The sequence below is a fragment of the Elephas maximus genome, chromosome 15, assembly GCF_024166365.1.
Source record: "Elephas maximus indicus isolate mEleMax1 chromosome 15, mEleMax1 primary haplotype, whole genome shotgun sequence".
Lineage (NCBI taxonomy): Eukaryota > Metazoa > Chordata > Mammalia > Proboscidea > Elephantidae > Elephas > Elephas maximus.
In genome coordinates this window covers 81762769-81789336 of record NC_064833.1, presented here as the reverse complement: position 1 = coordinate 81789336, position 26568 = coordinate 81762769, and the positions used below count along the sequence as shown (strand labels likewise).

Genomic DNA, 26568 nt, shown 5'->3' with positions numbered 1-26568 from the left:
GATATAGGTCTATAATTTTCTTTTCTCTTGGTGTCTGTAACTGGTTTTGGTAATGGGAATATGGTGGCTTCATAGAACGAGTTTGGTAGTATTCCATCCTTTTCTATGCTCTGAAATACCTTTAGTAGTAGTGGTGTTAACTCTTCTCTGAAAGTTTGGTAGAACTCTGCAGTGAAGCCATCCAGACCAGGGCTTTTTTTTGTTGGGAGCTTTTTGATTACCTGTTCAATCTCTTCTTTTGTTATGGGTCTATTTAGTTGTTCTACCTCTGTTTGTGTTACTTTAGGTAGGTAGTGTGTTTCTAGGAATTCATCCATTTCTTCTAGGTTTTCAAATTTGAATATAGTTTTTCATAGTAACCTGATATGATTCTTTTAATTTCAGTTGGGTCTGTTGTAATATCGCCCATCTCATTTCTTTACTTGGGTTGTTTCCTCTCCTGTTTTTCTTTTGTCACTTTGGCCAAAGGTTTATCAATTTTGTTGAGTTTTTCAAAAAACCAGCTTTTGGTCTTGTTAATTCTTTCAACTGTTTTTCTGTTTTCTATTTCATTTAGTTCAGCTCTAATTTTTATGATTTGTTTTCTTCTGGTGCCTGTGGGTTTCTTTCGTTGCTCTCGTACTATTTGTTCAAGTTGTAGGGATAGTTCTTTGATTTTGGCCCCTTCTTTTTGGATGTGTGCATTTATTGATATAAATTGGCCTCTGAGCACCGCTTTTGCGGTGTCCCAAAGGTTCTGAGAGGAAGTGTTTTCGTTTTCACTGGATTCTATGAATTTCTTTATTCCATCCTTAATGTCTTCTCTAATCCAGTCTTTTTTGAGCAGGGTATTGTTCAGTTTCCAAGTGTTTGATTTCTTTTCCCGTTATTGATTTCTACTTTTATGGCCTTATGGTCAGAGAAGATGCTTTGTAATATTTCAATGTTTTGGATTCTGCTAAGGCTTGCTTTATGACTTAATATGTGGTCTATCCTACAGAATGTTCCATGTGCACTAGAAAAGAGAGTATAGTTGGTTGCCGTTGGGTAGAGTGTTGTGTATATGTCTATGAGGTCAAGTTGGTTGATTGTGGCATTTAGATCTTCCATGTCTTTATTGAGCTTCTTTCTGGATATCCTGTCCTTCACCGAAAGTGGTATGTTCAAGTCTCCTACTATTTTTGTGGAGCTGTCCTCCACTTTTCAGAAATTAATATTGCCACTCCTGCTCCTTTTTCATTGTTGTTTGCTTGATATATTTTTTTCCATCCTTTGAGTTTTAGTTTGTGTCTCTAAGTCTAAGCTGTGTCTCTTGTAGGCAGCATATAGATGGATCTTGATTTTTAATCCATTCTGCCACTCTGTCTCTTTATTGGTGCATTTACTCCATTTATATTCAGGGTAATCATGGATAGGTATGAATTTAGTGCCATGATTTTGATGTCTCTGCATGTTGACAGCTTCTTTTTACCACTTGATTTTATGTGCTGAGCAGATTTTCTTTATATACTGTCCTTTCCTCATATTTGTTGTTGTTGATTTTGTTTCTGCTGAGTCTGTATTTTTCCCTTGTATTTTATTTTGATAAATAAAATAGTAGGATAGTTTGCCTCTTTGCCTCTTTTGTGGTTACCTTATTATCTACCCTTATTTTTCTAAATTTATAACTAACTTTTATTTCTTTGTATCTTCCTCTCCATATGGAAGATTACATTTCTTAGTCCCTCTTTATTGTTTCAATATTGTCTTGTTTTATATAATAACATCATTCTTACCCTGTGTTGGACTTTTTTTTTTTTTTTTAATCTTGCTTTGTTTTTTTTTTTTTTTTTGGATTTCCTTGTCTGGGTTGACTTCTGGTTGCTCTGCCCAGTGTTCTAGTCTTGGGTCAATACCTGATATTATTGATTTTCTAACCAAAAAACTCCCTTTAGTATTTTTTGTAGTTTTGGTTTGGTTTTTACAAATTCCCTCAACTTGTGTTTATCTGGAAATGTCTTAATTTCGCCTTCATATTTAAGAGACAGTTTTGATGGATATATGATTCTTGGCAATTTTTTTCCTTCAATTTTTTTAAAAAATAATTTATTTAAGTGAAAGTTTACAAATCAAGTTGGTCTGTCACATACAAGCTTATATACACCTTACTCCATACTCACACTTACTCTCCTCCTAATGAGTCAGCCGGCTCCCTCCTTCCAGTCTCTCCTTTCGTGACCGTTTTGCCAGTTTCTAACCCTCCCTACCCTCGTATCTCCCCTCCAGACAGGAGACGCCAACATAGTCTCAAGTGTCCACCTGATACAAGTAGCTCACTCTTCATCAGCATCTCTCTCCAACCCATTGTCCAGTCCCTTCCATGTCTGATGAGTTGTCTTCAGGAATGGTTCCTGTCCTGGGCCAAGAGAAGGTTTGGGGACCATGACCACTGGGATTCTTCTAGTCCAGTCAGACCATTAAGTCTGGTCTTCTTATGAGAATTTGGGGTCTGCATTCCACTGTTCTCCTGCTCCCTCAGGGGTTCTCTGTTGTGCTCCCTGTCAGGGCAGTCATTGTTTGTGGCCGGGCACCATCTAGTTCTTCTGGTCTCAGGATGATGTAAGTCTCTGGTTCATGTGGCCCTTTCTGTCTCTTGGGCTCATAGTTATCGTGTGACCTTGGCGTTCTTCATTCTCCTTTGATCCAGGTGGGTTGAGACCAATTGATGCATCTTAGATGGCCGCGTGTCAGCATTTAAGACCCCAGACGCCACACTTCAAAGTGGGATGCAGAATGTTTTCATAATAGAATTTATTATGCCAATTGACTTAGAAGTCCCCTTAAGCCATAGTCCCCAAACCCCTACCCTTGCTCCGCTGACCTTCGAAGAAATCAGTTTATCCCGGAAACTTCTTTGCTTTTGGTCCAGTCCAGTTGAGCTGACCTTCGTGTATTGAGTATTGTCCTTCCCTTCACCTAAAGTAGTTATCTACTAACTGATCAGTAAATAACCCTCTCCCACCCTGTATCCCTCCCCCGCTTGTAACCACAAAAGAATGTGTTCTTCTCAGTTTATGCTATTTCTCAAGATCTTATAATAGTGGCCTTATACAATATTTGGCCTTTTGCATCTGACTAATTTCACTCAGCATAATGCCTTCCAGTTTCCTCCATGTTATGCAATGTTTCACAGATTCCTCACTGTTCTTTATCGATGCGTAGTATTCCATTGTGTGAATATACCATAATTTATTTAACCATTCATCCACTGATGGACACCTTGGTTGCTTCCAGGTTTTTGCTGTTGTAAACAGAGCTGCAATAAACATGGGTGTGCATATATCTGTTCGTGTAAAGGCTCTTATTTCTCTAGGGTATATTCCGAGGAGTGGGATTTCTGGGTTATATGGTAGTTTTATTTCTAATTTTTTACGAAAACGCCAGATAGATTTCCAAAGTGGCTGTACCATTTTACATTCCCACCAGCAGTGTATAAGAGATCCAATCTCTCTGCAGCCTCTCCAAGATTTATTGTGTTTTTTGGATTAATGCCAGCCTTGTTGGAGTGAGATGGAATCTCATCGTAGTTTTAATTTGCATTTCTCTAATGACTAACGATCAAGAGCATTTTCTCATGTATCTGTTAGCTGCCTGAATATCTTCTTTAGTGAAATGCGTATTCATATCCTTTGCCCACTCTTTGATTGGGTTGTTTGTCTTTTTGTGGTTGAGTTTTAACAGAATCATGTAGATTTTAGAGATCAGGCGCTGGTCGGAGATGTCATAGCTGAAAATTCTTTCCCAGTCTGTAGGTGGTCTTTTTACTCTTTTGGTGAAGTCTTTAGATGAGTATAGGTGTTTGATTTTTAGAAGCTCCCAGTTACCTGGTTTCTCTTCGTCTTTTTTGGTAACGTTTTGTATTCTGTCTATGCCTTGTATTAGGGCTCCTAACGTTATCCCTATTTTTTCTTCCATGATCTTTATCATTTTAGTCATTATGTTTAGGTCTTTGATCCACTTGGAGTTAGTTTTTGTGCATGGTGTGAGGTATGGGTGCTGTTTCATTTTTTTACAAATGGATATCCAGTTACGCCAACACCATTTGTTAAAAAGACTATCTTTTCCCCAGTTAACTGACACTGGGCCTTTGTCAAATATCAGGTGCTCATATGTGGATGGATTTATATCTGGGTTCTCAATTCTGTTCCATTGGTCTATGTGCCTGTTGTTGTACCAGTACCAGGCTGTTTTGACTACTGTGGCTGTATAATAGGTTCTAAAATCAGGTAAAGTGAGGATTCCCACTTCCTTCTTCTTTTTCAGTAATGCTTTACTTATCTGGGGCTTCTTTCCCTTCCATATGAAGTTGGTGATGTGTTTCTCCATCACATTAAAAAATGTCATTGGAATTTGGATCGGAAGTGCATTGTATGTATAGATGGCTTTTGGTAGAACAGACATTTTTACTATACTAAGTCTTCCTATCCATGAGCAAGGTATGTTTTTCCACTTATGTAGGTCCTTTTTAGTTTCTTGCACTAGTACTTTGTACTTTTCTTTGTACAGGTCTTTTACATCTTTGGTAAGATTTATTCCTAAGTATTTTATCTTCTCGGGGGCTACTGTGAATGATATTGATTTGGTGATTTCCTCTTCGATGTTCTTTTTGTTGATGTAGAGGAATCCAAGTGATTTTTGTATGTTTATCTTATAACTTGAGACTCTGCCAAACTCTTCTATTAGTTTTGGTAGATTTCTGGAGGATTCGTTAGGGTTTTCTGAGTATAAGATCATGTCATCTGCAAATAGAGATAATTTTACTTCCTCCTTGCCAACAATCCCGATGCCCTTTATTTGTCTATCCTAATTGCTCTGGCTAGGACCTCTAGCACAATGTTGAATAAGAGCGGTGATAAAGGGCATCCTTGTCTGGTTCCCGTTCTCAAAGGAAATGCTTTCAGGCTCTCTCCATTTAGGGTGATGTTGGCTGTTGGCTTTGAATAGATGACCTTTATTATGTTGAGAAATTTTCCTTCAATTCCTATTTTGCTGAGAGTTTTTATCATGAATGGGTGTTGGACTTTGTCAAATGCCTTTTCTGCATCTATTGATAAGATAATGTGGTTTTTGTCTTTTGTTTATTTATCTGGTGGATTACATTACTGGTTTTTCTAATATTAAACCAGCCTTGCATACCTGGTATAAATCCCACTTGGTCGTGGTGGATTATTTTTTTGAAATGTTGTTGAATTCTATTGGCTAGAATTTTGTTGAGGATTTTTGCATCTATGTTCATGAGGGACATAGATCTGTAATTTTCTTTTTTTGTGGTGTCTTTACCTGGTTTTAGTATCAGGGATATGGTGGCATCATAGAACGAGTTAGGTAGTATTCCATCATTTTCTATGCTTTGAAATGCCTTTAGTAGTAGTGGTGTTAACTCTTCTCTGAAAGTTTGGTAGAACTGCAGTGAAGCCATCCGGGCCAGGGTTTTTTTTTTGTTTGGAGTTTTTTGATTACCTTTTCAATCTCTTTTTTTCTTACGGGTCTATTTAGTTGTTCTACTTCTGATTGTGTTATTTTAGGTAGGTAGTGTTTTTCTAGGAATTCATCCATTTCTTCTAGGTTTGCAAATTTGTTAGAGTACAATTTTTCGGAATAATCTGATATGATTCTTTTAATTTCAGTTGGGTCTGTTGTGATGTGGCCCACCTCGCTTCTTACTCGGTTTATTTGTTTCCTTTCCTATATTTCTTTAGTCAGTCTGGTCAATGGTTTATCAATTTTGTCAATTTTTTCAAGGAACCAGCTTTTGGCTTTGTTATCCTTCAATTTTTTAAATATGTCATCCCATTGCCTTCTTACCTGCATGGTTTCTGCTGAGTAGTCCAAGCTTATTCTTATTGGCTCTCCCTTGTAGGTGACTTTTCTTTTATCACTCACTGCTCTTATAATTGTGTCTTTATCTGTGGTTTTGGCAAGCTGGATTTAATATGTCTTGGTGACTTTCTTTTAAGACCTACCTTATGTGGAGTTTGATGAGCATCTTGGATAGATAACTTCTCATCTTTCACAATATCAGGAAAGTTTTCTGCCAACAAATCTTCAACAATTTTCTCTGTATTTCTGTTATCCCTCCCTGTTCTAGTACTCCAATCACTTGTAGTTTATTTCTCTTGAAAGAGTTCCACATGATTCTTAAGGCCTCATTTTTTTTTTAATTCTTTTATCTGATTTTTCTTCAAATATATTAGTGCCAAGTGATTTATCTTCGAGTTCAGAAATTCTAGCTTCTACTTGCTCAATTCTGCTTCTCTGGCTTTCTATTGAGTTATCTAATTCTGTAATTTTATTATTAATCTTCGGAATTTCTGATTGCTGTCTATGGATTTTTCCAGCTTATTAAACTTTTCATTATGTTCCTGAATACCCTTTCTGATTTCTTCAGTTGCTTTATCTGTGTTGCTTGGCTTGTTCTGCGTATTGCCTCATTTCCTTCCTGATGTCTTGAAGGGTTCTGTATATTAAACTTTTGTATTCTGCATCTGGTAATTCCAGGAATGCACTTTCATCTAGAAGACCCCTGGATTCTTTGTTTTGAGAGCCTGTTGAGGTGATCATGGCCTGTTTCTTTATGTGACTTGATATTGACTGTTGTCTCTGAGCCATCTATAAGTGATTGTATTAGTTTATGTTTGCTTACTGTGTCATAGCTGCTTGCTTTGTTTTGTTTTGGTATACCCCTTTGGGTTGCTTGAGTGAGCTAGGTTGATTATTTTCGCCTTTGGAGGTCTGGTGTCCCGTCCCCAGCTGGCTAGAACTGTTATCAGGTATATCAGTCTAGGAGTCCTTTCAGTTTTCTTGTATGAATTCAGTTCAGGTTTCCAGGTAGCTGATATCAAGTGTGTGGTATAGGCCCTGTCCTACAGTCTTAGAAGGGCAGGGGTGACTGGCATATATACCGGTATCTGATTGCAGCAGGGGGTCATGCTCTGAACAAGGCAGGGGGCTGAGAACTGACCCCCAAGTGTCTCTGAGGAAAATGCATCTCTGTTCCCTAGAGCATGCTGGTGGGTGGGCTCTGCAGAGGGACCATGGGCACCCAAAGTTTTTGTTGTAAGGACTGGGAGGTACCAGTTATCCCTGGACCCCTGTCACGGGTGGCTGTGTGACCCAAGTGGAGCCACCAGTCCTTAGGTTCCTGTTGTGGGTAGGTGAGGACCTTGTTTAATAGGCAAAGCGATGTCAAATGTCAAACACCCACCTCTCCAGTGCACCGCTGAAATGGTTGGAGTGTGCCAACACGGGCCTATTCTCCTGAAATAGGCCCACACAGGTCCATGCAGAAGAGAAAGGTGCTCAAGGTGCACGGACAGTTTATGCCTGGACAGGAGCTGCTTCTGTCCTGAGCTCCCCCGGTTAATGGAGCTAGCAAATTATCTTTTCCCCCCAGTTGCAAATTTTTTCCTTGAAAAAAAAAAAAAAAATTTTTTTTTTTTTTTTTTTTACCAAGGCCAGGAGGATGGCTCCAGTTGCTCACCAGGATCTATCTCAGGCCTAGGGATTCAGCTGCTGAAGCTGGCTTGGGGGTGTGGGGAGGCATGGTAAAATATATGCAAGTACTTAGCTTTTGCCGAGAGCACCCTTCTCCTTGGGTTCCAGAGGTATGAGTGGGCTGTGTTGCTGGCTGCTTCTCCCTGAGGAAACTGCGGCCGAACTCTAGGACCACTCGCAGCCACTGCCACTACCTCTCCGGGAATGGTGCCTGAGGGCTCCCTGCGATTCAGGTCCAGTAACTCCTCTCTACTTCTGAACAGTCTCTTCCTTCCCCTGCAGCTCCGTTCATTGTCTGAGCTTGCCTTTGATGCTCAGGGCTCCCAGCTTGTCACAAATATACTCGTTTCACTTGTTTTCTCTGGTCTTTGTTGTAAAGAGGGCTCGATGGAAGCATCTGTCTATTCCGCCATCTTAGCTCTCCATCTTCTTTTAATGCTTCCCACATAGTTCAATATTTTGCCCATAGAATCCTTCCCTATCACAACTCCAGTCTTGAATTTTTTCTTCAGTTCTTTCAGCTTGAGAAATGCCAAGCACATTCTTCCTTTTTGGTTTTCTAACTCCAGGTGTTTGCACATTTCATTATAATACTTTGTCTTCTCAAGCTACCCTTTGAAATCTGTTCAGCTCTTTTATTTCATCATTTCTTCCATTCACCTTAGTTACTCTACATTCGAGAGCAAGTTTCAGAGTTTCTTCTGAATCCGTATCAGTCTTTTTTTTCTTTCCTCTCTTTTTAATGACCTTTTGCTTCTTCATATATGATGTCCTTCATGTCATCCCACAACTCATCTAGTCTTCAGTCATTAGTGTTCAATGCGTCAAAACTATTCTTGAGATGATCCCTCAATTCTGGTGGGATGTACTCAAGGTCTTACTTTGGATCTCATGGATGTGTTTTAGCTTTCTTCAGCGTCAACTTGAACTTGCATATGAGCAACTGATGGTCTGTTCAACAGTCAGCCCCTAGTCTTGTTCTGACTCATGATATTGAGCTTCTCCATCCTCTTGTTCCACAGATATAGTCGATTTGATTCCCGTGTATTCTACCTGAAGAAGTCCAAGTGTATAGTCGCTGCTTATTTTGCTGTATTTCCAATGAATAAGTCACTGGTCTTGCAAAATTCTATCATATGATCCCTGGCACCATTTCTATCACCAAGGCCATATTTTCCAACTACTGATCCTTCTTCGTTTCCAACTTTTGCATTCCAATCACCAGTAATTATCAATGTATCCTGATTGCATGTTTGATCAATTTCAGACTGTGTAAGTTGGTAAAAATCTTTAATTTCCTCATCTTTGGCATCAGTGGATGGTGTGTAAATTTGAATGAGTTGTATTAACTGGTCTTCCTTGTAGGTGTACGGATATTATCCTATCACTGGCAGTGCTGTACTTCGACAGATCTTGAAATGTTCTTTTGACCATGGATGCAACACCATTCCTCTTCAATTTGTCATTCCCAGCATAGTAGACCATATGATTGTCCAATTCAAAATGGCCAATATCAGTCCACTTGAGCTCGCTAATGCCTAGGATATCGATCTTTATGCATTCCATTTTATTTTTGATGAATTCCAATTTTTCTTGACTTATAGTTCATAAATTTCACGTTCCTATTACTAAATAGATTTTGCAGCTATTTCTTCTCATTTTGAGTTGAAGGTCCCAAAAGCTTTACTCCAACCACTTCATTAAGGCTGACTCTACTTCAAGGAGTCAGCTTTTCCCCAGTCATATTTTGAGTGCCTTCCTCGGAATCGACTCGACGGCACTGGGTTTTTTTTGGGTTTCCATACTATGTCAGACAGTGCTCCACTGCTATTCATAAGGTTTTCACTGGCCAATATTTTTAGAAGTAGATTGCCAAGTCCTTCTTCCTAATCTGCCTTCATCTGGAAGCTCAGCTGAAACCTGTCCATCATGGGTGACCCCGCTGATATTTGAAATACTGGTGGCACAGCTTCCAGCATCACAGCAACACACAAGCCACCACTGTACAACAAACTGACAGAGGTGTGGTGAACCCTTTTCTTACCAGACATTATCATGTTGGCTTCTTCAAAGTCCAGCCACAGAACCTCCTCTCCTCCCACTCTAACCTCTCTCAAGTGATCTCAGCATTTAATTATCATTGATATACTGATAATTCTCATTTCATAACCACAAATTCACGTTTACTTTTGAGATTTAAACACTATCAAAGGTTTACTTCACATCTCTTGCTTTGTCTCAAAGAATATTAACATCAGCATGTCCCAAGCTGATATCATTATCTTTTGCCCCATCAATCTCTCTGTCTTGCCTATCTTAGCAGTCCAGCACTACTATTCATCAAGATGTCTAAGCCACAAACGTGGGCGTGGTTCTTGACCTTGCTCTTGCCAAAGCTACCTGCACACAACAAGCCCCATCAATTTCACCTTCTAAGTATTTGTCACATGGTTCCACTTTTCTCTACCTTCATTGCCATCACCCCAAATCAACTTACCATCATCTCCAGTCATCTGCTGTCCACTGATAACAGATCTCACTGAGGTCACCCATGAGGCCACTACATTACTACATCAAATGCACATTTTCAGAACTCATCTTACCTGGCCTCAGTAGCACTGGGCACTACAGAACACTATCTTTCTTAAAACTAGTCTCCTTTGACTCCTCGTTTGGCAGAGATGTAAATAAGGGAAAACTCAGGTTTGGAAGACTGAAGTAACCTATCTGGTCTCCCATACCTACTCTGGCCTTTCCTCAGTCTACCGGCTACCTGCTAGAGAAATCAATCTTCACAAAATGCTGATCCAATTATGAAGTGCCTCTGAACAGCACCTTTAAAAAAATAACTACAGGCATCCTTGAGACTTGAATCATCTCTGCCATCTCAGCCTACACCTCTCTCCTCACTCTCAGCACTCCAGAAACATTGTCCCCCCTCAAATACTTCACACTACTACCCAGCCATCCCTCCCCTTGCTTTACCTTCAGCTTACTCTTTGGGGAAGCCTTTCCTGGTCTCACAAACTAGGTAAGGTTTCTATTGTATACTCTTGTTGCACACTCTGCTTGTTCTCCACATACTTAGCATGCAATTGTAACTGAATACTATGAATTTTTAAAATTTATATCCTCCTATTAAAATAAAAAGTCCATGAGAATATGTGCCATGCATTATTTACTAGAATTACTCTAGTGCCTTATAATCTAAAAACAAGACACAAAATAAATATCTAGTATATGAATAAATAAATTAATTAGAGGGACTGAACTGTAGCTTCCTAGGTTTGTCCAGCGTAGGTCTGATGCATTTCAGGCTATCTATGATGTGGAAAGTTCATTCCCTCTAACAGCTCTATCAAGTCATACATCTACCACCAGGTTCTTAAGTTTGGGAAGTTTTGTACAGAATGCATTTCGTTCTCCTACAGAAAGTGGCTTTGTTTTCACTCTATTTTCATCTTCACTTACCTGTTAGTCACTTGCTTTCCCCAGTCTGTTTCCTGAATTTCCACAAAGGTATCTGCTTAGGATATAGTGAATATTCCTCTGTTCTCTTAGGTCTATTTTGTTTGAAAAAGTTTATGTTCTATAGAAAGGTTGGCCAAATTATGTCACCAAATCTTGATAACAACTTAGGCCATATTTATTGCCCTTCATTAAAATTTTAAATTACATTTATTATGATAATCTACATATGAAAAAAATATATATTTTATAACATCCTTTTTAGCATGGTACCTAAAATTGTTAAACACATAGAAAGTCCTCAATATTTGACTCAATTACTACACATCTCCTCAGCCTTCTTGCTTTACACCCAAAGTTATACTTAATTGATTTCTTTCCCTCTAAAGTCATCTTTGAAGATACTGGAACAACAATGGTACCTCACTGGCTCCATCATTTCTTGAGAAAATAATGACCTTGAACAAATTATTTACTGTCTCTGTATCTACATTTCATCTGAGAATTAGGGAAAATACAATCTACTTCATGGCACTCAATAAAACAGCACGTGACATGTTGGGCACAAGGGGACCTAAGGCTCCCTAAATCCGAATCTGATGCTGTTCATGCCACAGATTTGCCAGAACCATTTTCTTCACGTTGCCTTTAAACCTGGAACCTAGTCTACTGAACCTACTCAATGGTGTCAAATCATTGACATTTATTTGAGGGTGGGATTAATTTGTAGAAACAGGTAGAAAAGCTGAATTCTACTAGCTGTTAAAGCAGAAGACATATGTAAGTCAAAAGAGATATAGCTATAAAGTAAAGAGATAAATAGTGAATAATTTGTAACCACTTCCTAAGGCAACTTTTAAAAAAGTTTAAGAAATAAACTAGGCAATGGGAATCACTGGAACAGGAAAACAATCTTCACAAGTGGAGTCTTTGAAAATTACCATTATGGATGTTTTAAGTTATGATACGCACAGCTTAAACCATCATTCGCCCTAATTTACAGTCCAATATGGAGAAATTTTAAAACAAAAAGGTTACTTAAGGCTGAGAAGCATTTTCAAACCTTGTTCATCAAAAACCTGGTATGTTACATCATCTGCAAAAGAGAGAACAGAACCAGAACTAAGTGTTAAATGAGTAATTTCATATAACTGCTTAGCTAAAAAAATACAACTTAATCTCACACACAGAATTCTATTACTTTAAACATTAATGTCTGCACAGTCTCTGATTATTGCATCTACTCAGAAGCAACCAAAAGAAAGGGCAAGTATTTTCACAAAATTTCTCAAATTGACACAATGCAAGATACACAAAAGTAGTCACTAACATGTGTTTTTGTAGTAGAGACAGTGGTAGATGAGGTGAAATATGAAAGCCTGAAATTCTTCCAGTAATCTCACTTTGTTATAAGGCAACAACAAAACCCACTGCCATCGAGTCGATTCCAACTCATAGCGACCCTACAGGACAGAGTAGAACTGCCCCACAGGGTTTCCAAGGAGCAGCCGGTGGATTCAAACTGCTCAACTTTTGGCCAGCAGCCAAATGCTTAACTACTGTGCCACCAGGGCTCCATAAGGCAAAAAGTCATCTTAAAATAACTTCTTTGACTCCTTTGAAAGAAAAACCACCATGTAAACATAGCACTGCAGTTGAAAAGCCCTAAATTATATTTTAAATTTAAATATATACATATAAACATTCATCTAATACCTGCAACATGGTGTAGTCTTTCCTCATCTGCTACTGGTTCACTGGAATCTAAAAAAAAAAAATTACCAGATACCAATCTATAAGATAAACATCTTATTTCTAATTCTTATAACCATGTAAGAATTATTGTTTACTCCTTTAATATTCTTTAATAAAACTTAAGTAAAGTTCCACAATTTGTTCTCTAATCACAATGAAAGTAGGGGAAATAGGATTTGTACCCATTCTGACTCTACTACATTATATGCCTCTTTAACTTCTAAATATTCTTTCCAGTATCCTACTTACAGAGACCAAACTCCCAATAATGATTTGAAAAACACATCTCTTTTTTCCCTCACTTCACCATGTGACATTAAACTATTATTTAGAAATTGCTATAAGTATCTGGGTAATCAAAATGATTTATGAGTATTATAAAGAGATCTCCGTGTTGACTCACAGTGAATGGCCAACCCTGGGTTAAAATGGCCTTGCATTTTAAAGTTTCGAGCCGAAACGTGTATCAATATGTTCAATATTCACAAACCTGGGTTTTCCTGTTCATATATTATCTCTTCCACATCCTGACTATAGTCCTGTGGAGCTATAAATTAGAAAATATTTAGGAAATTATAAATGCAGTTCAAATAAGAAGAAATATGATTGCTATTCAACACAAGGAAAGCACAAAGTTTCTAGAAATAATAGAAATGCAAAATGAAATCATAATGCTGTTCAAATTTACATTCACTCATGGAACAAACAGGTACTAAATGTGCTAAACTAAAGCTTAAAGATGAATAATACAGTCCCCATCATCAACAGTTTTATACTCCAATGACAAAACAGCGGAGTTAAATTCTTATTCAGCTTATGCAAATTCAACTATATTCGGCCAAACAAAACTGAGAGAAAAAACAGTACTGGTGAGTCCTCCTACCATACCACTCAGTAAGCAGATGCCGCCAAGAGCCCTGAACAAGGAAGCACTTACCTTCCATCTCTCACTGAGACTCAACAGCTAAGTCCCTGTGGTGTTTCTCCTGAAGTAGAGTATAATTTCAGTGTTTACACACACATTTTTTGAAATAATATGGGTCCTAAATGCTAGCCAACTATATCATGTAGTCCTCAAGCACGGGAGGAGTGATCTAGTCCAACTCTGGAAGAAAAACTGGCCAACACCACACAGGCATGTTGAAAGATGATACATTAACCTCCGGTGTGGCCATACCACCTTCTAGAGATACATGACAACACATATTGGGGCCTTTCACTGACTTTGTCATTTAAGACTAAACAACAAGCAATCGCACTGTACCTTTTGACCCAGTAATCCCATTATTGGGAATTTATCCTCAGGAAGTAGAATTCAAAAGCACAAAAACTATATTCACAAAGATTTATTTATATAATATATATACACACTCTTTTATAGAAAAAAGATTCATTCTAATCAAGGAAGAATAGTCTCACCTGTCTCTTCTACTTGGTAACTGTCCTCGGTTTCTGAAAAAATAACAATGATATTACCATTTTCAGAAAAGGATATGTATATGTATACTGTATATGTATATTCTGAATCTATGTTTATCATTACTTTTATTTTAAAAGAAATAACCATTAAAATAAAACATGAAAATATCAGTTAAATATCTGCTAAAGCATTATATCTTCTATTAGAATGACATTTTGTAATGTCTCACATATTCTCTTACTTGACCCACTCAACAACTCAAAAGGTTACTAAACACCATTACTTTTGCTGAAAAGAGAAAGGCTAATTTATTCAGAGTAGTTTTTTTTTTTTTTTTTTTTAGTACAAAGGCTGGGCCTAGCGAAGATGCTAACTTCTAGTCCGTTTCACAATCCAGTATAGCATCCCATTTTCTAGACCTGTCCTACCATTTTCTAGAGCAAAAGTGCATTGTCTACAGATGGGAAACACAAAGGAAGAAAGGAAGAGACTTTCTAAGTCTGGGGGGCTGAAAGGCAAATGTGTTGATGACTTCACCCACATCTCCCGGACAACAAAAGTGCTGCAACCAGAAGGGGCTGGGATGGCAAACTTTCTGTTGCATGTATTTTATCACAATTGAAAAAAAAGTCCCACAACCATACGATCCTCATCGCTCTTATGATCTTTGTTAATTATATTCAACAGATACATAAAGTTGAAAAGGAGCCCTGGTGGTGCTGCAGTTAAGGTGCTCAGCTGCTAATTGAAAGGTCAGTAACTGGCAGCCGCTCCGCAGGATAAAGATGTGGCAGTCTGCTTCCATAAAGATTACAGCCTTGGAAACCCTACACGGCAGCTCTACCCTGTCCTATAGGGTCATTATGAGTCAGAATCAACTCGACAGCAGTGGATTTATAAAGCTGAAATATTTTTAATTTCTGAAGACTTCCAACAGGCAACTTTTAAGTTCAAACTGACTATTTGCTCCAAAAAAAAAAAAAAAAAAAATTAGACCAGAAAATAAGGTTTCTTCAAACATGTGAACTTCTGAGAAGAGTTTCTTTCCACCCTAATCGATAACTCCTAACTTCAGGAACGTCAGCTTCCTCCTGTTTCTGATGATCTGAGTGTCTTAACTGCGTAAGTACACTTAAATGCACAAGCAGCATCTACAATAACCACAATTTGGTGCAACTGTGGATGCTGGAGAGCCAGCTGGCCACAGACAGGTGAGGCATCACGGACCCATGCGCGTCATCTCAGCAGCAGCCCTACTCAGAAATTAGAAACTTTTCTCCCATAGAAATCACGACACAGATGATTGTTCAAGTTCTAAGGTGAGTCTACAAATGCCTATTTTTAACATACAATGTCCTGAAATTAAATACATTTTCAAAAACATTTTGTGTATTTTTCACAGAAAATTATGCATTAAATTCTGTAGGCTGAGAGGGGAAGCAGCCATCACTTATTTCCGTGGGAAAATACACTTCCCGCTCTAAACCACAGGCATGAATATGAGCTCTGGAAACAAACCCATTTGGAAGTGAGGGTTGGGTTCCTTCAAAGGTAATTGTTAAAAATATCAACTATTCAGAGAGGTAGGAATATTTTTTGCTTTTATTACTTTTATGCTTTAAAAAAGTCCTTGCAACCACTGACCAGCTGTATTGTACAGAAGGCTACCTCTCCACTCAATTCTTAAGGGGGACAAGCCCTGCTGGGCTCCACCTGATTCCCTCTGGCTACGAGCACAAGCTTGCAAACCATAGCCCATTCACAGGCTGTGTACACATGCCACAAGGAAAAATAAAACCAACAGCCACTCTTTTTCTCAAGTCTGGGTCCACCTTAATATCACCTGGGAGCTTTTAAAAAATTACCCATTCTTGGGGTCCCATGTCCCATACACAAACATTACAATTTTCTTGGTGGGGAACAAGTAAAGGATTTTTAAAAGCTTTTCAGGTGACCTCTATTGCATCTAGGCTTGAAACCACTTATAGGAATATCAGATTATCTTAGTGTATCATGACCACAAGAGGTTCTAAGTTTATGGCTCCAGGCTTTCCTACCTTCACTAGTGCTATGGGTTTGATCTACTGCCCATCACAGTGCTGTCTACTGCTCTGAACATAATGTAGTCTTAGCTAACTCTGGAACCCAGCCAGGCACCACTGGTCTAGATGCTTTGTGCCTCATGCTATTGCTGTTGCATAAGTCTTGAGACAATTCCACCATATGCTCCGATGATTACTATATGGTGGAACATAACATGTAATATTGTGAATTTTGTGTTGTTCCATCAATGTCTCTCCCAGTTTCAGCATAGGTTTGTTTTCTTTCATTACTTTTCAGAACTGAAACATGCAATGTAACTAAACACTATTTCATTATTCAATTATATAAAATAATTTATGCTTTTATATATTTTAAATAAAGGACTACTTTAAAGTAAGAGGAGAGAGAATGATACCATAAAAACAAAGCATTATGTAGTTAATTTGGAAGGGCTTCATATAAGAGAGATAGTCCCACATTTTTTAGCATAGCAGAAACCAAAATACATGAATAAAGTTTTTTATCCTCACAGAAATTACTTGTCTCCATAGGGTCGCTATGAGTCGGAATCAACTCGATGGCAACGGGTTTGGTTTTTTGGAACTCAATAGTGAATCTACCTTTCTATAATGGTAACTCCAGCTTGCCTGTTGCAAACGGGCTAAGGTAACCATTCATGTGACACTTGCGTAACCAGCATTTAATTTAAAATACTGATATACAATACCCAAAACCAAACCCACTGCCACTGAGTCGATTCCGACTCATAGCAACTCTACAGGTCAGAGTAGAACTGCCCCATAGAGTTTCCAAGGAGCGCCTGGTGGATTTGAACTGCTGACTTTTTGGTGAGCAGCCACAGCACTTAACCACTACACACCAGGGTTTCCCTGATATACAATAGGTACCAGCAAACCATGGGCTGTGCTGAAACCAGCTGCCTCCCTTTTTTGTAAATAAGTTTTACAGGAACACAGCCATGCTCAATAACTTAGGTATTGTCTATGGCTGCTTCTACAGTGCAATGACAGAACTGAGGAGCTGCAACAGAGACCGTATGGCCCACGAAGCCTAAAATATTGATTATCTGGTGTTTTACAGAAAAAGTTTACTGACGCCTGCTATGTAAGCTAAAAACTGTGTCCTATGCACTGTCATTGTTACAGAGTTCGTGTCAAAACAAGAGTCTGTGATAGATGATCAAGTCAAACGTTTCATCAGTTCTTTGAGTTTCCTATAACAAATGGCACCCTAGGAAGGAGACTATAGTAAAAGTAATTTGTTGAAGTATTTCACTTACTTTCTGGAACATATTTATATATTCCGAGGGTTTCTATTAAACCACTTTGACTCAGAGTATTTATTTTAGGAAAAGGTTCACTTTAGTTGAACTTTTTAGCTTCGACTTAAAAAATGTCTAGACAAAAGATGAATATTGATGTTAAAGAGGTTTAAGAAAAACGTCAATAATTATAATTACAAACTGCCCACTGTATTTATGACTGAAACCAAAAAAGTTGTTCTACCTTCATGAAATGTTTCAGTTTCCAGGCTCTCAATTTTATCATCTACGTGACTTCCTGTAAGGAAGTCTTCATCTTCCAGCTGCGGATCTCTTGCTGGCTCATCCTCTTCTCGAAGCAGGTCTTCCCCTTCAACCACGATAATTAAACAAAGGAACAGCTGTCTGCATTATCAACATACACACATAAGCTTCCCTAGAATGGCTGCCACGTGCTCCCTCCCACCGTGTGGGGATGTCCCCACCCCACTCAGGCCCCTGCAGACACTGCTGCACCGTCCAGACTTCGAAGCTGTTTTCTCACTCTGGCCAAGTGCTAGTCCATCTAAAGGAGGGACAGGTTTCCTCTCACTAGAATGTGAACTCCTAGAGGACAGGGACTTCATATACTTTGTCCACTACTGTATTCCCAGCACCTAGGACTCTGCCTAACCACAGGAAGTGCTCAGTAAACATTTGATGAAGGAATGAATCAATGAATGACTTAACCATTATTAACATATTTGCCTCTTCGATTCTCACTGAGTCAGAGAAATGGACACCGTAGGACCGTTCGTTGAGAACTGACAAAATTTCACCTAACAACTTTAAATGACTATGCAAAATGTATAGCAAAGAACAGCGAGCCACCTATCTAAACAGTACGGTAGTCACGGATTCACCTGTGTTATACTGGGCTCCCAAAGGTTCCTACGTTTCATCTTTAAGTTATGCGAAGATACCCATTTTCTCTTCTAAGATGAACTTTCATGATATACTGGGCTGTTCTGCCTCTTTTGTGTAATTGTTGGATATGCTACGTTAGCCCACCGCAATATGGTTTTAGCTTGTCATGGTGCTAAGAATCCTCCCAACAATAACTTGACATGGCTTCACGCAGAGTATCTCCTTCATGTAACACTCTAAAAGAAGAACTAGGGTGAATGGGCTTAGCTTGCAGGCCAGCACAGTGGTCAGGAGCATGGGATTTGGAACGTATGGCTCTGGGTCTAGGCTCTTCCACACACTGGCTGTGTGACTGTGGGAAAGTAACTAAAGCACTCTGTGCCCATAATTTCTCTTCCACAAAATGGGATAATAAGATTACCTACTTACAGCACTGTTGTGACAATCAAAGCACTCAGAGAAATGCCTGGCCCGTAATAAATATTCACATATTATTATCATTACTATTCCTATCCTGGTAATCACAGTGATTTTACTATTTCTACTGCTACTGAATGCTCCCCGCAGATTGCAGGTTTCCTTACTCTATCTTCAGTGGCACAGAGTAATGCTCTCAGATGTTTCTACCTTTAGTGTGGCAGAGTAATGCTCTCAGGCATTACTGAATTTTGTAGGTTAAATGTCTTCTGGCTGCTAACCAAAAGGTGAGCAGTTTGAAACCACCAGTTGCTCTATGGAAACCCTATGGGGTCACTATGAGTCAGAATCCATAGATGGCAACGGTGGTGGGGGAGGCAGGTATTTATGCCTACAGTCTTTGTTTTCTGCCATCTCATCACAGCCTGCTATGCGATTTCTTCTCATTTCAGATTTTCTGCTGCTCAGTAAACTAGTCCCCCATTCTGATTCCTCTTACTAATTTTACTTTTTCTTCTTGCCATATTCCTTCTTCTGGACTTACCTTTCACTCAGTCCAGTACAGCTTTATGGTTTGGCATTTGCAGAATTTGTCTCTTGCCAAATCGTGTTCACTATTGTATTCCCAGCACCCTAGCCATCATGTTCAATAGAAAGTTTTCAGTAGGGACACCAATTAAACAGTATATTATCTTTCTGTCTTCACTATCCAGTTAGAATAGTGTGGTATGATGAAAACAGCTAGCCTTTCCCAACAGCTTACTAGACTAGCCTTGCTAAGTCCCTACATCCACCATGCCAATCCCATGAGATAGTTACTATCAGCTCACTTTGATAGATGAGGAAATTGGGATACTCTGCTAAGGTCACACGGCTAATAAATGGCAGGTACAGGATCTGAACCCAGAAGTGAAATACAGAATCATAGGGAGAGAGACATTACTTTAGAGATGGTAGCCAGGAAGGCCAGGTTTGGGCTGGTGAGTTGTGAAGGTCAGGAAGAAGCATGTTCCAGGCAAAAGATACAAAGGCCCTGTGGTAGCAATGGGCTTGGCAATCACGCAGGAAAAAGAGAAGGCCAGTTGGGCTAGAGAAAAGGAACTGAGGCAAAGAAATAGACTGGGACCAGATAAGGCAAAATTGGGTGGGAGGCCATGCCAAATATGGATTATAGAGGATCAAGGGTGGGAACAGGGAGCCCTGACTCTGATGTTGGCTGATGCACTGCTTATCCAGGTATGTGCTGGAGACTGGCAGGACCTGCTGATCAACTAGATGTGAGGAGGGCAGAAGAGGAAGGAATAAGGAAAACTCTCAAGTTGTCTTAAAGAACTACAATCCAGATGTCTTGAGTAAGTGCACGTTTATTTGTTTGTTTGTTTAGGACAGAGTGGGGGAAGGAGCTGTGAGATGGCAAGGATCAAGAGTTCTGTTTTATGTCTGTTCTAAGTACATCTGAAGTTTGAGATATCTATAAAACATCCAAATGCAGACATCAAATGCTCCGCTGAATGAAGCTGAAGGTTAGATGAGAGACCCGGGCCAGAGAAACCTTTTCAGATGTCATCAGCACGTAAGACATATTTAAAGCCGTGGACCTTAGGTGTTTTTGAAGGATAAAGCCTTGCTAAAGAAGAGGACAGGCCTAAGATGAAGCTCTGTGTCAAGAAACACGGTGCTAGACATGATTTCCCCCTCTTTGTCTTCCCCCACCCACCTGCCTATCTCTACCCCGCATTTACGCTTTCCCCATCCCCAGCTTCCCCTACATTCGGTGTGGCTAACCACTAGTTTTTTTTTTTTTAACCAGCTTGCTGACTCCCTTGTACTGACAGCCCATCCTCCCACCTGGTGCCACGGCGGCGTTGCACTGTCCCTCCCACCCATCTTTAAAGTGCTGCTGACAGAGCACACCACACTCAACACCTTTCAGTGGCTTCAACTACGCTTAGAAACAAGTAAAAATGTCTACGGAGCTCCTTCCTTCCTGACTCTCCACCTACAGATTCTGTGAGCCTCCATCCAGCACTGCTTTCAGGCCCCAGAAAGCTGTCTGCCTCCCTGCCTGCCTCCACCCTTCAACTCTGGACGTCAAGTTCCTTGCTGCCTGGAAGCCTCGTCCAACCCCCAAGTCTGGGTAAACCCCACATAGCACCTGTGTCTCACCATCACAGCCTTTCCCTCATTACAGTGAAATTTTTTTTTTCACATATTTAGGTTATCTGCATCATTCCGCGTTAGGTTAAAGTTTAAAAAAAAAAAGACGGAGGAAGGAAAAGCCTGTGCTTACCCATACGGGCAGCTTATGTTCAGGCAAGGTAGGCTTCCTATTGAGGAGAAGCTGAGAACGAAAGGACACAGGCTTCCATACCTGTCACAGCCATCAGTCAAAACCTCCAACTTAGCCCAATCCCGCCTCCCCAATGAGGCGCAGATGGATTTGGTTGAGAAACTTTACACATAACCCTAAGACACATAACCCTAAGACACGTAACCCTGTAACTTAGAGGACTGTTTAGTAGGCCCAATAAAGCCCAATTTGTTTTTAAGACAAACAAGTTACATTTTGGCATTAAAAGCCTTCTGCTTTTGTCAAGGAGCACTTCAAGACACAGCATTAAAAAATTCCTATATCATTTGTCACTAAACCTGTAAAAACAAACAAACAAACAGAAAAACCTATTGCCCACTGAGTCAATTCTGACTCATAACAACCCTACAGAACAGAGTAGAACTGCCCCATAGGATTTCCATGGAGCAGCCGGTGGATTCAAACTGCTGACCTTTGGGTTGGCAGCCAAGCTCATTTAATACTCTCTATACAGAACTTCGGGAACCTTGGTGGCATAGTGGTTAAGTGCTACGGCTGCTAACCAAGAGGTCAGCAGTTCAAATCCACCAGGCACTCCTTGGAAACTCTACGGGGCAGTTCTACTCTGTCCTAGAGGGTCCCTATGAGTCGGAATCAACTTGATGGTGGTGGGTTTGGTTTTTTTTTTTGGTTTATACAGAACTTCTGCCCTAATTGCGCAGTGGTTAAAGCTACGGATCGCTAACCCAGAAGCTGGCAGTTGGAAACCAACAGCAGCTCCACAGGAGACAGATACGGCAGCTGTTTCTGTAGAGATTTACAGCCTTGGAAATGCTAGGAGGTTGCTATGAGTCAGAATCAACTAGACGGCACTGCATTTGGTTTTTTTCATACACAACTTCAGAGCGCTGGTGGTGCAGTGGTTGAAAAGCTTGGCTGCTAAGCAAAAGATTGGCAGTTCAAATCCTCCAGCCACTCCTTGGAAATCCTGTGGGGCAGTTCTACTCTGTCCTATAGGGTCGCTATGAATCTCCTCAACAGCACAGGGTTCTGTTTTGGTATACTGAACTTCATGAGAAAGTTTTCAGATGTATAAGTGCTGGGGAAAATCTTCACATTCCCTGAGTGACCAGCATGTCTTTTTCCTCTCTGGTAGCATGACTATACAGTTTGAAAGTTTCTCCAGTTTTGCTTCCTTGACTAGCCAAGCACGAAGTAAAATTTGAGGGTCGACTGTAGCACCTGCAGAGCCCATTACAGCTTAGCCGGTTGTGCTCTGGTCTCCTCCTCCCAGTTCTTCCCTCTATTCTTCATGTAAAGGAGCCCTGATGGTACCGTGGTTAAAGCACTCAGCTATTAACCAGAAGGTCAGCGGCTGGGACCCACCAGCAGCTCCATGGGAGAAAAATGTAGCAGTCTGCCTCCATAAAGATGACAGCCTTGGAAACCCTATGGGGCAGTTTTACTCTGTCCTATAGGGTTGCTATCAGTCAGAATTGACTTGACAGTTGTGAGATTCTTCATATATCATTAATCTCATTTGTTTATTCTCACTTATTTCTACCATTGCTTTATTAGGTTTATACAATAAATTCCTTCAGAAATGAGGCAGTGTCTAGCTGAAATAAGTCTAATGCTATTTCAGAAATACTACCTATTCTCTAATAACTTTGAATAAAGTCATAGAAAGCCAACCAACACTGAATTAACATTTAAATTTAAAAATAATGTCTAAGTCAACTTATGTAATTTAACATTATTTTAGCAACTCGTGACAAAACAGACTTTAATTCATACCATGTTCTGTGTGTAGTGTTTCATGGAAAAGGGACTGAATTTGTTCTTTTACGTCTTCTTCGATATCCTGCGGTTCTAAAATAATTACAAAACGTAACTAAGTAAAAAGCTTTTCGACATTAATTCCAACACAATTTTCAACAAAAATGATATTCACATATACACAAAAAATGAATATATTTGGCTAATCAATTACGCATCTTTTTCATATTAGTTTAACCTTTTTTTCCTATATTGGGTAAGTACGGTAGATAGTTTTCAACTGGTTCTACTTTGTCAGCAGATAGAAATGTTAAGAGACATCTCAGTAAGATTTTTAAAGAAAGAAAACTATTTCAGGCTCAGATCCTTCCTTAAAAAAAAAAAAAGCTGCACTCAGAGAATAATTATTTCAGTCATTTTTCAATAATTAACACAATTCATGATGGTGACAAAATAACAAAGGGGAAAGATTAATAACATCAAACCTATTCAGAATACTTCCACTGGTCAATTACTGGTCCCATGTTAAGGACAGCTAATACCTAAATCGAACTTTTTGAAAACATTTTTCTTTAAAGCCATCAATAATACAAATATTCACTTTATAAAATGTTAACATGCAAGGAAGGACAAAGCTTTCACAAGAGATGTATAGGGAAATGAAGATACAAAATGAGGAAGACAGGTCAGCAAATGACCACAAATATTAAAATACGTGGTCACCGCTATCTTCACCGACAGCAGGAAGGCCTCACCTGACTGGTCTGGTGACTGGGGGATGGTCAAGGGACGATAAAAAACAGCCACATGTTGTTAACAAGCCTGAGTAGAAAACCTTCCATTATACCTGACAGCTCTGTCTTCTTTGGAGAGCCCTATCGGACAGTAAAGTCCACAGACTGAAATAAATTTGAATCACAAAAGTAAAGAACATTCTGAAATGACCATTGTGCCTATCAGATCACCAGAATTAATGGCTGCCTCACACAATGAAGTAGCAGCTATGGTTACATTGATGCTATCATACCCTTTGTCTAATAAACATAATTTCAGTGAATAAAAGTAAGGCTAGACTTGGCATTATAAATGCTCTCATACGAAATAATGCCAGTGACATCGATTATGTTGAAAGCTAATCTTTATCGAAAAAAATAAGCTAATTTGAACTTCTGGAAGGAAAAGTGTTTAAATGCAGCATTTATTATGCTAATTTAATCATAACATAAAAGTTTTTTAAAAATACAAATAATGCCTTATACTATTGCAGACGTTTGTGTTCCCTAAGCACTTCAGTGTAATTCTCCTGTCATTATAGAAGGCTGTGTCGTCTCCATCTCTCCCTCATCATCTCTCTCAATGTCTAGGATCGATTCCTAGCTGGACTCCCAGCTTTACAGCTGTTCAAAGCACCTCTGCACCTCTTCAGGGAACACACTGTGAGTTCTGCAACACTGGGAGGAGGGGGGACGCACCTCACTCCTTTGCTAACCCTTAAATAATGGCTTCCTTTGCTATGAGACCGAATGGACTCTACAGCAATGGGTTTTGGCTTGCTCCAACAGATGAAAATGCAGGCTCCTTGGAACGGAATGTAAAATCTCCACAATCTAGCCTTCACATCTCCAGAATCTTCTCCTACAAGCACTGGCTTTGAACTCGGTAAATACACCATGCTGCTAGAGGTCCATGGTTTTGTTAATTCTCTCCCTTTCTCCTGGGTAGAGGTACAGGACAGACTGCAATGGGTTAAAGAGTGGATGGAAAATAAAGTGAAAAAAATAAGAGTGGATTCTTCCTTCAAAAGTTTGGCTAGCACAGTGAGGAGCCAGACTGGAGAGCAGACAGAAAGGAATGTAGGTATCACAAGAGGTTTTATTTTATTTCATTTTAACGAGACACATGTAACTATGTTTATACAATAGGTGGATGGAGTCAGAGAAGAGGGAGAAGTTAAAGACCTGGATAAGAGAAGGTTGAGAAGACAATATTTAAACCGAAACAAATTTTGTGAAGAAGCTGAGAAGATTATGGGCTGATAATAAATGGATCGATTAGGAGAATACGTCAGCAGTAATTTTCAAGAGTACTATAAACAAAAAAAGGAAGAGCGGAAAACAAATTGCAAGGCTTTTCAGAGTAGGTACTGGCTTTGAAAAATTCTATGAGATTTTTAAAATTATAAATGTATTCAGTATAAAGTAAAATTTCAGGCACTAAATCAGAATAGACATTTAAATTATATTATAAAGTTTAAAAAAATTGTTCAATATCCAGAGTCATGGGATGATTCTAGCAATTTTACAGGAAAGAGAGACAGTATATTATTCTAGATTATGATTTGAATAAATAACAAATCAGAAGAACATTAAAAAAAAAACCCGTTGTCATCAAGTCAATTCCAACTCATAGTGACCCTACAGGACAGAGGAGAACTGCCTCATAGGGTTTCCTGATGGATTCGCACTGTCAACCTTTTGGTTAGCAGCCGTAGCTCTTAACCACCACACAGCCAACACAGAGAACTTAAGAGGAAGGAAAACCAAATGTTACTCATCAGTTCACAGCGATAAAAGCCTGCCACATTCTTTTCGGATCCAGTACTTAAAACTGCCAGTAATATGGAGCCCCGGTGGTACAGTGGTTAGGTGGCCGGCCGCTAATCAAAAGGTCTGCAGCTGGAATCCACCAGCTGCTCCTTGAAAGCGCTATGGGGCAGTTCTACTCTGTCCTCTAGGGTCCCTGTGAGTCAGAATCAATTCAATGGCAATGGATTTGTGAGTGTGTGTGTGTGTGTGTGCGTGCGCACACACACACAGGGGTTATGCAGTGTTGTACCTAACATTTCCAATAGGTGGCATAATGAAACCAAATTTCTTGAGTACAGGGTAAATGAAAATTTTGCAGAAACTAAATAGTGGTGAAAAAAAATAGTACTTTATAATAAATACCATAGTACAAAATAGTAAATAATACTGCTCAATTAGAATTTCATTTACTAATTAAAAGATTACAAGATTTCCCGACTTACTGGTCACAAGCGCTGGGGCGACTACAGAGCTAATTACAGACCCAGGAAAACACGCAGCTCGAGACACGGTCACACGATGTCTACAAGTTTTTCATGTGGAAAGGAAATCCTCATATTAAAAAAAAAGTTGGGAACCCGCTAGATCTACTGTGTTAAGTAATGTGCAATGACAACACTGATGTATAGTGTCTATTTTTACACTATACATGTAATTCAGCACAGCTGTTAGAACCGGAACCGAGAAAAGCACCTTAGTTCACGATGTTCCTAACAGTGTGATCCTGGACAGGGAATCTATGCCTTGGCTTCTTTATCTCAAACATTAAAATTATTCTGTGTAAATTTTTTTCTAGAAAAAAATCTCTGTTTACTATAAAATTTCAGAAGAAAATGTAATGCATTATTCTGTAAACTATGTGACACAAATTATGGGCAGCACATAATTCTGTAAATTGCGAATCAGCAGAGCTGCCAGGTGAGGACATTCCTGTTGCCCGGAGGACTAGTACGGCTTACCTGCCCCAGAGGGTGCCTGCTCCCTGGGTGCGCCCCGTGGCTCCAGCTCTTCCCACGGCACTGCTGGCTCTGAGGAGGAGCTTTCCTTAAGTCCTGCATTTCGTATGCACAAAGTTAAGCTTTTTTCTTCT

At 39.4% G+C, this 26568-nt stretch overlaps 1 protein-coding gene across 17 annotated transcripts in view; it reads right to left on the bottom strand.

The window, feature by feature from the left end:
• The window catches only part of ASPH (aspartate beta-hydroxylase), a 236926-nt gene that overhangs the window by 172446 nt on the left and 37912 nt on the right, over positions 1 to 26568 (bottom strand). For 3 of the 17 annotated variants that reach the window (XM_049854230.1, XM_049854232.1, XM_049854233.1), the window contains 7 exons: positions 26438 to 26566; positions 22912 to 22986; positions 17725 to 17850; positions 14155 to 14187; positions 13226 to 13282; positions 12697 to 12744; positions 12044 to 12076 (listed from right to left, as the gene is read on the bottom strand). In XM_049854230.1, the coding sequence (XP_049710187.1) occupies positions 12044 to 12076; positions 12697 to 12744; positions 13226 to 13282; positions 14155 to 14187; positions 17725 to 17850; positions 22912 to 22986; positions 26438 to 26566 (501 nt within the window). The remainder of the gene's footprint in view (positions 1 to 12043; positions 12077 to 12696; positions 12745 to 13225; positions 13283 to 14154; positions 14188 to 17724; positions 17851 to 22911; positions 22987 to 26437; positions 26567 to 26568) is intronic. The other 14 variants (XM_049854231.1, XM_049854235.1, XM_049854238.1 and 11 more) reach the window with 9 other exon arrangements.